Genomic DNA, 15582 nt, shown 5'->3' on the forward strand with positions numbered 1-15582 from the left:
CAATTTACATTTAAAAAATCTACCCTACAGAAAACTGATCAGGAAGAGTGGCAGCAATGGACATGTGTGTCAGGGTACTTGGTACACCATGGCACATTTACGTGCTTTGGGTATAGTAAGACTTCCTGTTTCTCATTACGTTCAAGTACAGTTGGGAAAGTCTACAGACAATGGAAAGAAAATTCCATTCCCCAGAGGAACAGGGGTTGATAAAGTTCAAATGTTGGCAGGTCTTTGGAGGCCAATTTATTAATAAATGTATCACATATTGTCATGCAACATACATTTATTATATGAATGTCAATAAGGGTAAATGCCTTTGAGATGGCCACCATCTTGGCCAACTCCAAGGACTGAACAGGGAACCTCCAGAACTGAAAGCTAACTCAAGATGTTGAAAATCCCAAGGGCCAAGTTCTGTAGCCATGAGCTGTAACAGAGACACATTCTCTGGGAACAGGGTACAGAGATAAAGAAATAAAACACACTCACCGGTGGGTTACACTGGACAGAAGGTAGCTTGTCTCAAGAGTTTAATGCCCACAACAGTTTGAATTCCAGTTGAGTCTCACTTATGATGGCTGCCATCCTAACATGCCAGAGATTGAACTGGGCACCTCCACAGCTAAAAGTATGTGTCCCTCCATCCCAGAGCCATAAGAGAATCGTATCTGCTCTGAATCAGGTGCTCAGGTGGATACGTAACATATGCTAGCCAGTGGGTTACACCTCCATGATTTTCCTTTAAAATAACTTGTGCTTCAATTTTGCACACACTGGATGAAGCCTGTCCCCACTGAAGTCAACTGCAAAACATTGATGTCAATGGGACCATAGTTTCATCCTTTGCTTCTACATTCAAAGAAACTGACCCCTTTCAAATAATCGCTTCCATTTCAATTACCACACACCAGGCCTCCGTGTAGATTGCTGCTTCAACTTACTTTCTGGAGACATAACTAATCCAAACTGCCCTCAGATTTACATCCTAGCATAAGGAGTCCTGTCCCCATGCTTAATATATTCTGACTTCCCTCCCATATCTTTTGGCTTCGGTGCAAATATCAATTCCTCCATTACAACAAATCCCACTTCTCCATGTAATATTTGTAGAATGGTTTGTATTTGAAAAACTATGTTGGTTCTTCTTCAGATACAAATAGATGGAGCAGAAACAGCTGCTGTTACCAATGGCTATAATCTAATTGTCACATTGCAGATCTCCAAGACACCAGCCAGTGCCTGCACACGAATGAGGCACTTACACTACAAGAATGGGAATCACTTTTCAAAAATATAAAACACTGTTCAATCTACTTCTTTTTCTGTTTCGTTTAATGTGAAGTCCTCACAGAAGCATATTAATTGTCCTTCCTATCCCACAATAATCTTTTCACAGCTCACTTACGAAAGCCTGGAAATTGTTAGAGATGTTATCAAATCCATCTGGGCTGTTACAAATATAGTAGTCCTATAGATAAGGAACTTAATGAACACAATGACTACAGGACACTATGAACATTAAGTTTCTCCTATATACAAAAACAGATACCTTACCAAACTCATATAATTTATGTAATTTCTGTAATACAGCTAGCACATTTGAGCACTGCAAAAATAATAAACTGATCACATTTTGACAATTGGACTGTACTTGAAGGCTTATTAACTTCTGCTCAAAATATAACATTCCTGAACTCAAGCTAAGAGACAATTTCACACAGAAAAGGATTGATAGTGGGGAAAGTCTGAAGAATTTAAAATTATGAAATAACAGTGAAGCACTGGCTTTTTCTGCAGATAGCAAGCTTGTCTGTGACTTACTGGAGAAGTAGTTGCTGAAAGCCTGTGCTATTGTACAGGTGTAATTCGTAAAATCATGTGTATAAAAACTTGAAAATGGCTGAGAACTTAAAAACTGGATGGTAACAGATCACAAATGCAAGTGATGATTGAATCTGGTGATATTCTAAACAAAGAGAGCACTCACCAACACTTGCATATTTTTCCATCTCTTCGCACTGACTCTAAAGATATAATAGAACATAAGAAGGGCCGTACCGGGTCAGACCAAAGGTCCATCTAGCCCAGTATCCTGTCTACTGACAGTGGCCAATGCCAGGTGCCCCAGAGGGAGTGGACCTAACAGGCAATGATCAAGTGATCTCTCTCCTGCCATCCGTCTCCATCTTCTGACAAACAGAGGCTAGGGACACCATTCCTTACCCATTCTGGCTAATAGCCATTAATGGATTTAACCTCCATGAATTTATCCAGTTCTCTTTTAAATGCTGTTATAGTCCTAATCTTCACAACCTCCTCAGGTAAGGAGTTCCACTAGTTGAATGTGTGCTGCGTAAAGAAGAACTTCCTTGTATTTGTTTTAAACCTGCTGCCTATAGGCTTCATAGTGACAAGCCTGGAATCTTATTACGTAAATATGCCTCTGGCAGGATGGATGTTTTTCTTCCCTGACACACTTTTATCTTGTATATGCAGTAGGTTTGAGTTTTTTCCACCCTTATTTCTTTTCTCCTCCTTCCTGGTTCCCACACCATGTGTCCAAGTTTCATTATTGCCAACCCTAAGTATTCAAAAATAATGCAACAGCCCTGCTGCCCCAAAATCACAAGTTATTAAGAAATAGTAAATTTGTGGAGGTTTGTTTACCTACTGGATTTTGAACCTTTAGGACAGTGGGTCTCAATCTGGGATATACATACCCCTAGGGGTACGCAAAGGTCTTCCAGGGGGTACATCAACTCATCTAGATATTTGTTTAGTTTTACAACAGCATGAGCAAAAAATCAGTACAAACTAAAATTTCACATAAACAAGTTATTGTCTATACCAGGAGTCGGCAACTTACGCGAGCCAATTTTGCCTGGCACGCAGCTGCCAGCCGCGGTCCTGGCCGCCAGCCCTGCTCAGCGTGGCCAGCCGCCAGAACCCCAGACCAGCGGCCAGCGCGCCCCTTGGCTCCCCCCTCACCGCACTCGGGTTCTGCGGCTCCCGGGAGTGAGAGCCGCCTGGGCACGGGGCCCTTAGCCTGCTGCGGAAGGGGCGGCGGAGGAAGCTCACACTCTCAGGAGCTGCAGAGCCCAAGCGCAGTGAAGGGGGAACTGGGGGGTGCATGAGGCCCGCCGCCTGCATGCATCCACTGCAGAAGCCCCCCCCTCCGGGGGGGGCCCCACCGGGCCACAGCCCGGGCAGGCATGCCCCCTCCCGGCTCCCCCCTCACCGCGCTCGGGTTCTGTGGCTCCCGGAAGTGTGAGCCACCGCCACCCCTCCCGCAGCTCCCCCCGTCCCGCTGCCTCAGCACTCCATGTGGAGTTTTGCCTCCACGTGGAGCCAGTGTCTCACCTGCATAGGCCTGGTAAGGGGAGTCCCAGGGGGCAGTCAGAGAGCAGGGGGAGGGTTGGATGGGTTGGGAGTTCTGGAGGTCCTGTTAGAGGGTGGGGAGCGGTTGGATGGGTCGTGGGAGTCCCCGGGGGTCTGTCTGGGGGTGGGGGTGTTCATAAGGGTTGGGGCAGTCAGGGGTCAGGTAGGGGGTAGGATCCTAGGGGGGCAGTTAGGGTGGGAGAGTCTCAGGAGGGGACAGTCAGGGGATAAGGAGCAGGGAGGCTTAGGTAGGGGGTGGGGTTCCGGGGGGGCAGTTAGGGGCAGAGGTTCCAGGAGAGGGCAGTCAGGGGACAAGGAGCAGGGGTGGGTTGGGGGTTCTGACCGGAGCAAGTGGGGGGTGGGAAGAGGGAGGGAGGGAGTGGATGGGGGTTAGGGCAGGGCTCTCCCCTCTTTTTTGACTGTTGAAATATGGTAACCCTAGGCAAGGGGGGAGCCAGAGGGCGCATGGGGGATGGCAGGCCGCCACCTGGGCAGGAGGGGCGGGGGGGCACAGCTGCTCCCCACTAGCGGTGCCACCGCTGCCTTTGTAGGGCTGCTGCCCCCCTGCACCACGCCGGCTCCTCCATGGCTGGGGCTCACTGCTGCCACAAGCAGGACACTCTGGCTCTCTGGTGCCTCCGGAAGGTGGCTCCTCCGTGCCGAGCTGCTGCAGCGGCCCAAGCCCGGCAAAGCCAGTGAGTAGACTCAGGGAAGGGGCCACCTAGGTGGGGTTGGGAGGGCTCGCAGAGGGGCTGTGCACCCTCCAGGGGAGTCCAGGGGAGGGGGGAACCTGGTCTGGGGAGCAGCCCCTGGGCACGGCTGGCCCCTGGGGTCTATAAAGGCTCACTGGGGATTTGCCCCTCAATGAACTGATGTGCAAGGAGGAAGTTTCACCTAGGTGGCAAAATATCCTTGCATCAGCCCTGCCCCAGGGGGTGCGTGCACCCCAGGTTAAGAACCACTGCACTAAACTGATAAGATCTGCAGTTTAATTTAATTTTAAATGAAGCTTCTTAAACATTTTTTAAAACTTGTTTACTTTACATACAACAATAGTTTAGACTTATAGAGAGAGAGACCTTCTAAAAACCTTAAAATGTATTACTGGCACGTGAAACCTTAAATTAGAGTGAATAAATGAAGACTCGGCACACCACTTCTGAAAGGTTGCCGACCCCTGCTCTATATTACTCTATATATTATATGCTAAAATAGAAGTATAATTTATATTCCCATTGATTTATTTTATAATTATATGGTAAAAATGAGACTAGAAGCAATTTTTCAGTAATAGTGTGCTGGGACACTTTTGTATTTTTATGTCTGATTTTGTAAGCAAGTAGTTTTTAAGTTAGGTGAAACTTTGGGTACGCAAGACAAATCAGACTTGTGAAAGAGGTACAATAGTCTGGAAAGGATGAGAGCCACTGCTTTACGGTTCCCACTGTCAGGCTTTTCTCCATAGCTATGGAGACCAGAAACTTTTTTTTTTGTTTATTTGTTTGTTTAAATGAAAGCCAAGATTCTCATGTAACCAGAAGATTCTAAGAGCTGGGGCTTTAAAAGAACCCCAACAAAAATTGTGAGACTCACAATAAAATCCTAAGTGTTGGCAACGCTAGTTCTCCCCTTCTCTGCCTATCATGATGAAGACAGTGCTGAAGTGATTCAGATGGATACAGCAGTATCTGAGGAAGATGGGCTGTGTATAGATTCTGGACTACACCTGTGTAAGTAAATATTTTTTTGGTGCGCTGACGAAAAAAAAACAGACAAAAATCATTTTGTATTGAATGAAATGTTTCGTTTGACCCTAAATGCTTCATTTTACTTTCAGGGCATTTTAAGGTTTTTTAAAATTATTATTTATTTATTAAAAGCAAAGGAAATACGGAAATGCCAGTCACAAAATCAGACGAGAGGGAAGAAACTGGTGGTGGTGCTGCTGCTGCTGCTGCCCCTACGTCCTATAGCCCTGAGATGCAGAAGACCCAGATTCAAGTTCCCACTTTGCCAGCAGGGATTTGAACTTGGCTGTCTGTCACAGAACAGAGTGAACAGGGTCCAAAGCACCTGTAATTTATTACCTGCCACCCAAATGGGCTTAAGGGAAGGCATCTGGGCCTTATAACTGAGGAGACAGCAGCACGAAACATGAAAGAAAGCTGTGGCTTAAGGTACACCTACACATATAACAGTGTGTACAGCTCAGATGCTGCATGCCCAGCTAACCCTAGTATAAACAGCAGTGTAGACAATGAGACGCAGTTTAGGCAAGTAGAGAGCGTGCCCTATACTCCTGATCCCCATGTTATATACCCTATATGGCTCTCTACAGACCCACACAGTACCTCTTACGTTTACACTGCTATTTTTAGCAGAGTAGTGTTCCACTGCCTCCCTGCACTGCTGGAGGTGCTTTCACTGTGGCCTTTAGCTACACATTAGTGTCTAGTCTGGACACAGCCAGCGTTTCACCATAGCATGAAGCTACATGTGCAGTGCCTGTACTCTACACGCCCTCACAAGCACAGACATAGCCAAAGCAGAAGGATGCAGGAGAGTCTGAGACACCAGCGGAATGAGACTCCAGCCACGTTGGGCTAGGACTGGCCTGCAAAAAGCAGGAGAGAACCAAAGTGAAGCTGGAAGGCTCAGATCACCTCCAGGGAAAAGAAGAAAAGCCCCAGGACTGACTGAGGTACTAGGGACAAAAGACTATAAGTGGGAAGGCCTGGGAGTGGCTGAGGAGAGACGAGCATTCTCTTTTGAGAGAAGCCCCAGGACTGAGTTTTATTTTGGAATTATATATAAATAAATAAGACAAACAAAAGTATTATTTTAAGGATTCAGGAATAGTGGAGTCTATTTATGGAGCCCTGAAGATGGGAAACAGAGGTGGTGCTTGAGAGGTGGGCCAACTGTTACAGTCTTCCATGTTGCAGGTCAATGCCCCAACTAATAGGCTATAGGGTATTCTGAGTAGAGTGTCTCTCAACCTCTCCAGCTGAAACTATTCCATTATGTATAAATAATTAAATATTCATTAGGGTCATTTTTTCTGTCTGGCCCATAGCCTGGTGGTTAGCACACTCACCTGGGCTCCAGTCCCTGCTGCCATACATATTTAATTTATACAGCGTGAAACAGCTTCAACAGAACAGACAGAGAGCCCTAACCCAGAATACCCCAAAGCTCAGTGGTCAGTGCACTCACCAACAACATGAGACCCCCAAGCTCAAATTCCTTCTCTAAATCAGGCATGTTATGGGCTTGAACCCATGTCTCCCACATCTCAAGTATCTAACCTTTGGGCTACAGAATGTAAGGGGGCACCACCACCTCCTTGACTTTTTAGGAAGGCACCCAAGTACCCTTGTGAATCTATCCTGAATTTTTGGGGAGCAGGGGAAGGGAGGGGTGAGAGAGGTGTGCTGAAATTCTTAAGCAAATTTGTGTCAAATTCACAAATAGTTTTGGTGGATCCAATACTGCATTTTTTTGATGAATGAACTATTTGGCTAAAAAAAATTTGCCCAGCTGTATTCGAGATGCATCTCTTCTTCTCTTTCACTGATGAAAAATTCTAGCTTCTTGTGATTCTACACTGAAAAATAAAAGGCATGCGTTTGAGTGTGAGCATGTGTTCCCTCTAAACTGCTGCCATTCTTTCACTGTAATTAAGCAACTAGGACTATCTGTTTCACTATGGTTTCCATTATACATTGTCTTCAGGTCCTTAAAGCATGACAGTTTCAAATAAATTCACTTTTGGAGGAAGTGGGGAGGCAGTCTCCCCATATACGGCATGACACCAGACTACGGCCTGCGGGGCAGACTGCCCTGCCGGGCCCCTGAGCTCCTGGCCCAGGAGGCTACCTCTGGTCCCTCCCCTGCTGCTCCCCCTTCCCTGCAGCCTCAGCTCGCTCGTTCTGCCACCGACGATCTTTTTTTGAAACCTAGACACATAACGAACTACTGCTTTTCACACAAAAGGCATCCAACTAGTAACTTACAGTTTTCTCCCCAAAACAAACTATAAAAAAAAATGTATAACCACCTCTAACATTTATTTTAAAAAGGTGGGGAAGGGGGAATTACCTGAGGGCAAGAAATTCAGGCAAAAGGCCCCTATTCCTGGTGAAAGCAAGTGGTCAGTTCCCATGGTTTCTTAGGAGCTTCTGGCACTCATTTTGGTAGTAAGGATATTCACAGCAAATCAATCTCCACCACAGCAAGCAGGGATCGCTGCAGGGAATGGGACACAGGGGACACACAAGGGAGCGAGTTTAAAGGGGGAAGAGGAATGATACAATAATGAGAGAATTTTAAATAAAGAGAACAATAATTATGGCGTTCTACATTATGACATTCTGTAAAATGAAATGACAAATTTGTATAAAGTGTAAAGGAAGGACGGTCATGAGAAGATCCATCACTGTACTGATGCTACACAGTTTCAACTACATTTAAACAAACAGCTGATGTAGAATTTAAAAAATGCAGACGCTATGTGTGACATTACCCAGGGTACAATCTGGATGGCTGATCAGCTGTGTCCCCTCAATTCTCTAACCTGGGATGCCTTTTACACTGCTTCACTGGGAGAGCAACCACTCCTGATCTGTCTCGCACAGCCTCCAGCATGTAAATCACCCCCAGCTACACTGTATGAGTGCTATAGCTAGCTAGCCAGCTACCCATTAATTATATTGAAGAGAGACACCAGCAAATTCCCAGTCCCAGACTTGTCCCCAGAAACGTGAGTTTTGTACTGGTCAGTACCCTCCTTGACAATACAAGCTCATAGAAAGTCTGTCATTTCATTAATAGAAAATGATATGCACAAATCTAGTTATCTCAAGTGAAATTTCCCAAACACTTCAATCCAAACACATGCTGTTTTAGATAAAACAAGTGTATTAACTACAGAAAGATAGATTTTAAATTACAAGAAAGTCATAAAAGTCAGAATTGGTTACAAAAAAATAAAAGGTAAAACTCAAATACCTAACTTAACAAGCCAAGTGAATTTAAAGCAAAAAGATTTCTCTCTAGATGCTGGGTCTGTAGTGTGGCCTGGGAGAGAAGGTGGGTGAGAGAAGGTCCAGATCAGCTCTCCTCCCCACATAGAGGGCTGAGGGAGCTCCATCCCCATGTGGTGCCAAGATCTCTTCCTCCCAGCCCTCCCCCTCTATAGTTTCTCTAGTACCTCTCAGGCATTCCCAATAGCCTATGTTGCTAGGTTGCAGCATCATGGTCCAGCCTTAGAGTGCTCATTCAGTTTTTACTGTTACATTCTGCAACATTTTCCTGAGGAACACAAATGAGAGACGGAAAATGGCAATCTTAAAATTTATATCACAGCAAAAGCTGAATAGAAATGTTATGGGTCAAAGAAAAGGCATTTGTGTAGCCGGAGGGTTATTCTCCTACCAAATATCAAAGATCTGCTGCAAAAGCTTCTCAAAGAAAATAACAATTTTGTAAAAATGGAAAGTGCTAAGCAAGCTAAATATAGATAGAAGTCACTATCAGCTTCCTCTATAATACATGAAACAATAAAATCTAAGGGCTCAATTCTGACCGAACATTTGGATATGGATTTATATTATAAAACCAACTACTGTGCACACAGCTGATTTTAGGCATGCCTTAATGTAAACTACAAAGATTGTGGTTCTATTTCTCCTTTCCTGGTGCATGAAATTTAACACATCACTAACAGGAGATATAATATTGTATTACGAAAAGAATAAACCTCTACTGTATACAGGAACTTAGAGCTTCTGAATTACAAACTTCTTGATCTTTACATATGGAACAACCATGTCTTGAGGAAAATGACGGGGTTGATCTTACGATATGTTGAACTCCATCAGCTCCTACTGAAGAAGCCAAGCACCACAGAGGGTCAGGCCCTAAATGAAGGCCTGCAATATCATGTATGCTCATGGTTAATGAGCTGATTCTGCACAAATGATATCTTGGTATTCCATTTCCATTCTCAAAGTGGTCTATTATGTTCAGGTCATAACACGATTTCTCAAACAATAATCATAAATGCAATTATAAAAATCAGAAAAAAATAAAGTTGTATCATTTCTGCTTCATACATCACAACTACTAATCTTTAAGGAGTAGACAGAGCCAAGATTTTGCATCAGAGTTTAGCTAACAAATCTGTTGTTGATGCATATGGCACAAGAGAATTCAGCTGTCATCCAAAGCTGTATTTGTTTTTCCTTTTTTTTTATTTGCTATTTATTACTATTGGCAGCAGTAAATGCATATTCTGTAAATCATATATGACTTGAAAGACACATAAGGAGCAACTAAGAAGAGTAATAAAGGCTATCTTTCCAGAGCAGTTTTTCTAATCATAAACACGCACACTGAAGGGCTGCCAATGTTGTGCATCACCACAGATTCTGACTACATAGTGAAACTTTTTGGTTCCCCCTTTTAAAACAGTGAAACCAAATTATTCAATTGAATTTTTTTAAAAAAATCTCCCATTAATCAGATCATCTCACTACATTCTATAACAGCTGGCACCTCTGGTTACAGTTTTTATCTTTCACACACATGTTTGTGTACATATGCATGTACACACCCAGGACTGAGCGCATATTTTACAACAGAGTTGGTCTTTACCATGAAGTGAATTAAACAACAATCACAGAGACAGTACAAAAATTGTAACCTTTTGACTGCCTGGCATAGTGGGCATGAATTGTTAGAAAGCATCTCCCTGCGCTGTGCAAACGTGCAGGAGAATTTGATTTCACACCCATGTGGGGCTACACATGTATTGTTTAGATTGTAATAAGTCAAGGGTTCAAGAGACCAGCAAAGGTGTTTTGCATCTTAACTACATTGGATTTCAAAATGCTCTTTTGTTCACTCAGCCAGCTCCCTAGTATAGTAATCCTTCTCTATGTCAGGGATTTTCTTATCCCAGATTACTCACTTGCCCCATGAGCTGTGGCACCTACTAAAATGTCACCACTGTTCTGGATTCCTTGTCATCTGAGACAAATGTGGTGTGTCTGTGCAGCTGTCTGGAATAGGCAGCAAAGACTGTGCGCACTGGACTCCATGACATCAGCCATGCTGTTGCTTGCTCCTCCCACATACAACGTGTCAAGTACAATTTACAACCCACCAAGCTGCTCCCTCTTCTCCTGGCCAGTGACTGTAGCTCAGCTCTCCCTCTCACATCCCTCAGTTAGTCACTTTCCTGGCTACTCCTCTTGAAATCCGCGATAACTTATTTATGCCAAACAATCTGCCCCGCCTTGTATTTCGCTGTGACACTCTAAGGACAGTGCCCAGCCCTGCAGAAGAGCTCTGTGTAAACTCAACAGCTTGTCTCTCTCACCTGTAGAAGTTGGTCCAATTAAAAATATTACCTCACCCGCTGTCTTTCTGCCTTTCCAACTACGCACTGATGCTGGAGCAGAGGGGCACAGACTGATCTTTGTCCTCTGCGCAACTGGCCAGGCTGGTTGCGAGGCCGCCTCGTACCCTGCAGCACTCAGGAGAGGGGACGGGGACGCTTCAGGGATCTGGGGGTCGCTGGAGGGGAACCAACCCCGCCAGTGTGACTCATCCCCGACTCTCCTACGCCAGCCAACGCGAATCCCTCTGCCCCCGGGGCTGTTCGCTCGCGCGGGGGTTTCCCAGGAGCCCGCCCGCCCCTTGGCACCAAGCGAGGAGATGGTTTTCTTACCCTAAACCCACCCCACAAAACAGCTGCCAGCGCCCCCGGGCTCCCGCGGAGGGGGCGTTCGTGGGCCCCCATCTCCACCAGGAGCTGAGCGAAGCCCGGTCCCGGCGAGGCGAGGCGAGGGGGAACCCGGCGGGCCTCGCACCCCCGGCCCGCGCTCACCTGGAGAGGTGCTTGAGGATCTGCTTCTTGATAATCCCCGCCATGGCCCGGGCGCCGGCCGCTCCCTGCGAGCTTCACGGGAACCAAACGGGGCCGGGAACGCGGCTCATCCCTGCGCTGCCTCCTCCCGGGCTCACGGAGCGGAGCCGCCTCCGCTCACGCTCCCGCCGCCATCTTGGCTGCACCATCACCTAGTGACAGAGGCCGGGGGCGGGAGAGGGGGCGGTGCCGGGCAGAGCCACCTCCCCCGGGCTGTCGGAGGAGCCGAAACCCCGCTCGTACCTGGCTGCATGAGGCAGGCGCTTGGGGGATCCCGGAGGAAGGGAGTCACCGCAGCCTGCGCCTCCCTCCCTTTCCCCCAGATCTGCATCCTGCCTGCCCCCTTCCCATTCCCTCCGTCGCTGTGTCAGCTAGTCCCCCAGGACCCTTTCCCAACCCCCCTCCCATATTTCCATCCCTCGACTTTGAGGGGGGAGAGTATCAATCACGCTGCATTTTTTTCCTGTTACTTCTGTTGAAAATAAGAAATACAAACAATAGATTAAGGCAGATGCACTATGCGAGCGACATCACAAGGGAGCTAGGAGTCTACTGTTTTCAAACATAAGAGTTTTGTCTTGATAAAAAGAATGATTGAATGTGGACAACTATTTTATTTGGGGGGAGGCCTAGAGTTAAAAGATAATAGCTGTTGACTATCACTTCAATGAGTAGTTTTGTACAATGACTACATTTGTCCGCTTTTAATAATAAGAAATTAACTTCTGGTCCAAGCTCAGTGTTTTCTTTCTTTATTACTGCAATCCCTAATTTGGGGACCCGGCTTTAACCTCCCCTGGCCAGACTCTAATTGTCTATGCCCATAATTATATATATTATCATGGTAATCTCCCACAAATGCCCTAATGATTGGTCGGGGTGGAGCAGAAAAACTTTCTTTTATTTCATTCACACTAGCAATACACAGTTTTGTTATATTTCAAGGCAGAATGGAATTTCTTCATACTCCTCCAGTTCTGTTTTTAATACATCTTATCTCAGTAATGGACCAAAGTGAAGCTTTTAGACCCTTTATTTACAAACAGTACTCCTTTCCAACTGGAATGATACAAATAAAAAAAAATATCTATGCCAGGAACACCATGCCAAAAGCAAAATAAATATATACAAAGGCCCAAAGAAAGATATAGATATAACCTGTAAACTTTGCCCTAATAAGAACTACTAAAGGAGAAACTTCTTCAGTACTTCAACACTAATAGATACTTGTGCCTCTGATGACCTGAATTTCCCAACAATTACTCAAGTGCCAGACTTTTTAAAAAAGATCTTCTCTTAATCTTACTGAGGCTCTACACAGTGAGATTAAATACACAGATAGATTACTTCCTTTCTTTGGAGACCAATTCACCTAAAATTATAGTTAATTTCTAGGTGATCTCTAACCGCTTTATTTACTCTGTCAACAAGCCATCTGTCTACAATCCATATGACCTGAAAAAGAGCTCTTGTAAACTCCAAAGCTTGTAGCTTTCACCAACAGAAGTTGGTGCAATAAAATATATTACTTCACCTACCTTGTCTCTCTAACAACCCATCTTTTCATTCTAGAGCTTCCCCACCCAAAAATATACAAAAAACATCCCGATGGCCTTGGGAAACACCTTAGTTAACTAAATAAGAGTACCTCAGTACAAAAGGTTTCAGAGTGGTAGCTGTGTTAGTCTGAATCAGCAAAAACAATGAGCAGTCCTTGTGGCACCTTACAGACTAACAAATTTATTTGGGCATAAGCTTTCATGGGTTAAAACCCACTTCATCGGAGGCATGGAATGGAAAATACAGTAGAGGTATAAATAGGCAGCATATGAAAAAATTGGAGTTGCCTTACTAAGTGACGGTCAGTGCTAACAAGCCAATTCAATTAACGAGGAAGTGGGCTACTCACACCTTCTTGTTAACTGTTTGAAATGGGCCACCTTGATTGCATTGGCCTCATTAGCACTACAAAAGTGATTTCCACCCCTGTCAACTGTTGAGACTAGCCCACTTTCACCTTAATTGAACCCACATTTTAAAGTGTCCTTCATTTAATGTTAAGAGGAAACCAGAAACTGCTGAACTGGAAAATAGACTTCTGATAATACCAGTGACCTCCCTTCAAGAACCAAAAAATAGATCAGTTAGAGCAAGGATTAAGTATGCTGTCATTAAGTCACTGACCTGGAGCACATAAAGAGGATTGGTCTAAAAACAGAATGTCGTGCATTCTGCTGCCAATCCTGGCTTGAGAGAAGAGACCTCTATTTGTGAATCATATTGAAACATTCTATATCAATCATTTTCTAAGGCCAATATTTGCAAGAAAGTCAGTTATATTAAAGAGGGATGAGAATATTATAATGCTTTTCTTACATTACTGGATAACAACAAAAATGAAAACTATGTTAAACTAGAAAAAAATATATAAAATTCATCATACTGGGATTGTACTCACTGGGAGTTTGGCATGGACTGCAGCGAAACAAGATCTGATCAATCACCAACCACAAGAAATGGCACTACCATTGTTCTTACAATATTTGGGGTAAATGGTCTGCTTGTAGGCAATGAAAGGGTTAATATTGTTGCTCTGTGTCTCTATCTGTGTCACTTTCGGGTTACTGTGATGGGTTTGATCACTGAGATCACCTTGGGACTGTCACCTGATGTGCTGAAATTACCTCTGAGCCTGTTTTCCCTGCAAGCTTGGGACTTCCAGAACCCTGTCTTGTTAAGCCAGAAACGCTAGCCTGCTGCAACAAGATCCAGGGTCCGGTCCATGCCCCCAAAGCTGCAGACTTAACTGAAAACAACTCAGCAGGTTACCTGTCTCCAGCACCTAGACACCCAGTTCCCAATGGGCTCCAAACTCCAAATTAAGTATAAAAAGTAGGATTTAAATAGTTTCAAGTACTAACAGACAGAACAAAGTAAGTCACCAAGCAAAATAAAGCAAAACCACGCAAGTCTAAGCCTAATACATTAAGAAACTGATTACAGGTAATATGTCACCCTCAGAGATGTTCCAATAAGCTTCTTTCACAGACTAGACTCCTTCCTAGTCCAGGCCCAATCCTTTCCCCTGGTACAGTCCTTGTTAGTTCCAGCAGATATCTCAGGTGGTAAGCAGGGAGTTTTCTCATGACTGGAAGCCACCCTTTGTCCTGCTCCACCCCCTTTTATAGCTTTGGCACAAGACAGGAATTTTTTTGTCTCTCTGGGTCCCCACCCCTCCTTCTAAATGGAAAAGTACCAGATTTAAGATGGATTTCATTACCAGGTGCCATGGTGACATGTCACTGTAAGACCCCTAGTCTCCATTCCTCATGGGCTGGCCCCACATGTACACAGGAAGGCTTTCAAGTAACTAAGGCCATTTACAACTGATTTTTTTCTGGGGCACCCTTAATGGCCTCCATTTAATATGTTTACATCAGTGATACAAGTTTATATCTTATTCTCCTAACTCCAGACATAGAAATAATACATGCAAACAAATAGGATGAACACACTTAGTAGATTAAAAGCTTTCTAATGACACCATGCAAGGGGTATTTAGCATAAAGCATATTCCAGTTACATCATATTCATAAGCATACTTCCATAAAGCGTATGGAGTGCAACGTCAGTTACCAAGAACAAAGCACTTACCTCTGTTAGAACTAGATATACCTCTCTTTGTCCTTCTCACAACTGCACAGCAGAACAAAAAGGAAAAGACAGAGAATTAAAAATGGAATTTATGTTTTTATCATTCTCTAAGTGTTTATTTCTAATATAGTATTGCTGATTCAAAGCTATAAAAATGCACCCCACCTATGACTTGTCTAGAATGTCTGTAACTTTCTTTCAAAATTCCAAATTTACAATTACAGTTAGACACCTCAGGCTAGACTCACTGTGACACAGGGCCAGAAGGGGTTAAGCACCTTGCAGGCTAAATGACTCAAATTCAACCTTTAAAGACATGTTAGAGAAGTATATAGATGGTAATTAGGGCTATTTCTTATCAATAGTTAATATAGCCTTGTTAAATAGACTAGACTTTGAAAAGCAAAGCTGTATTGTTAGAGAATTAAAGGAAATACTAATTGTATGTGTTTATTTATATCTTATTAGATGTTAACCATGTAAACAGATGGTTCCTGTTTGTTACTATATCTGTTAATTCAAAGATAAAAAGGAAATATTAACATTTAGATAAAACTTGAGTGTAATAATTTCATTGTCTATACTTCTCTTTGAAGTATGTAGTAAACTGTATA

General features: G+C 44.1%; 1 protein-coding gene across 4 annotated transcripts in view; it reads right to left on the minus strand.

Annotated features, from left to right (window-relative positions):
• Positions 1-14983, minus strand: part of UHRF1BP1L (UHRF1 binding protein 1 like) — a 76687-nt gene extending 61704 nt beyond the window's left edge. Inside the window, exons 1-2 of one of the 4 annotated variants that reach the window (XM_044981788.1) lie at positions 14969-14983; positions 7483-7629 (exon numbers count right to left, since the gene is read on the minus strand). Coding sequence is in view for 1 of the 4 variants with exons in the window: in XM_044981765.1 (XP_044837700.1) it covers positions 11276-11319 (44 nt within the window). In the remaining 3 variants the exon portion in view is untranslated. Of the gene's footprint in view, positions 1-7482; positions 7630-8593; positions 8695-11275; positions 11456-14968 lie in introns of those variants that run through there. The other 3 variants (XM_044981775.1, XM_044981781.1, XM_044981765.1) reach the window with 3 other exon arrangements.
• Between the last annotated feature and the right edge of the window lie 599 nt (positions 14984-15582).

The sequence above is a fragment of the Mauremys mutica genome, chromosome 1, assembly GCF_020497125.1.
Source record: "Mauremys mutica isolate MM-2020 ecotype Southern chromosome 1, ASM2049712v1, whole genome shotgun sequence".
Lineage (NCBI taxonomy): Eukaryota > Metazoa > Chordata > Testudines > Geoemydidae > Mauremys > Mauremys mutica.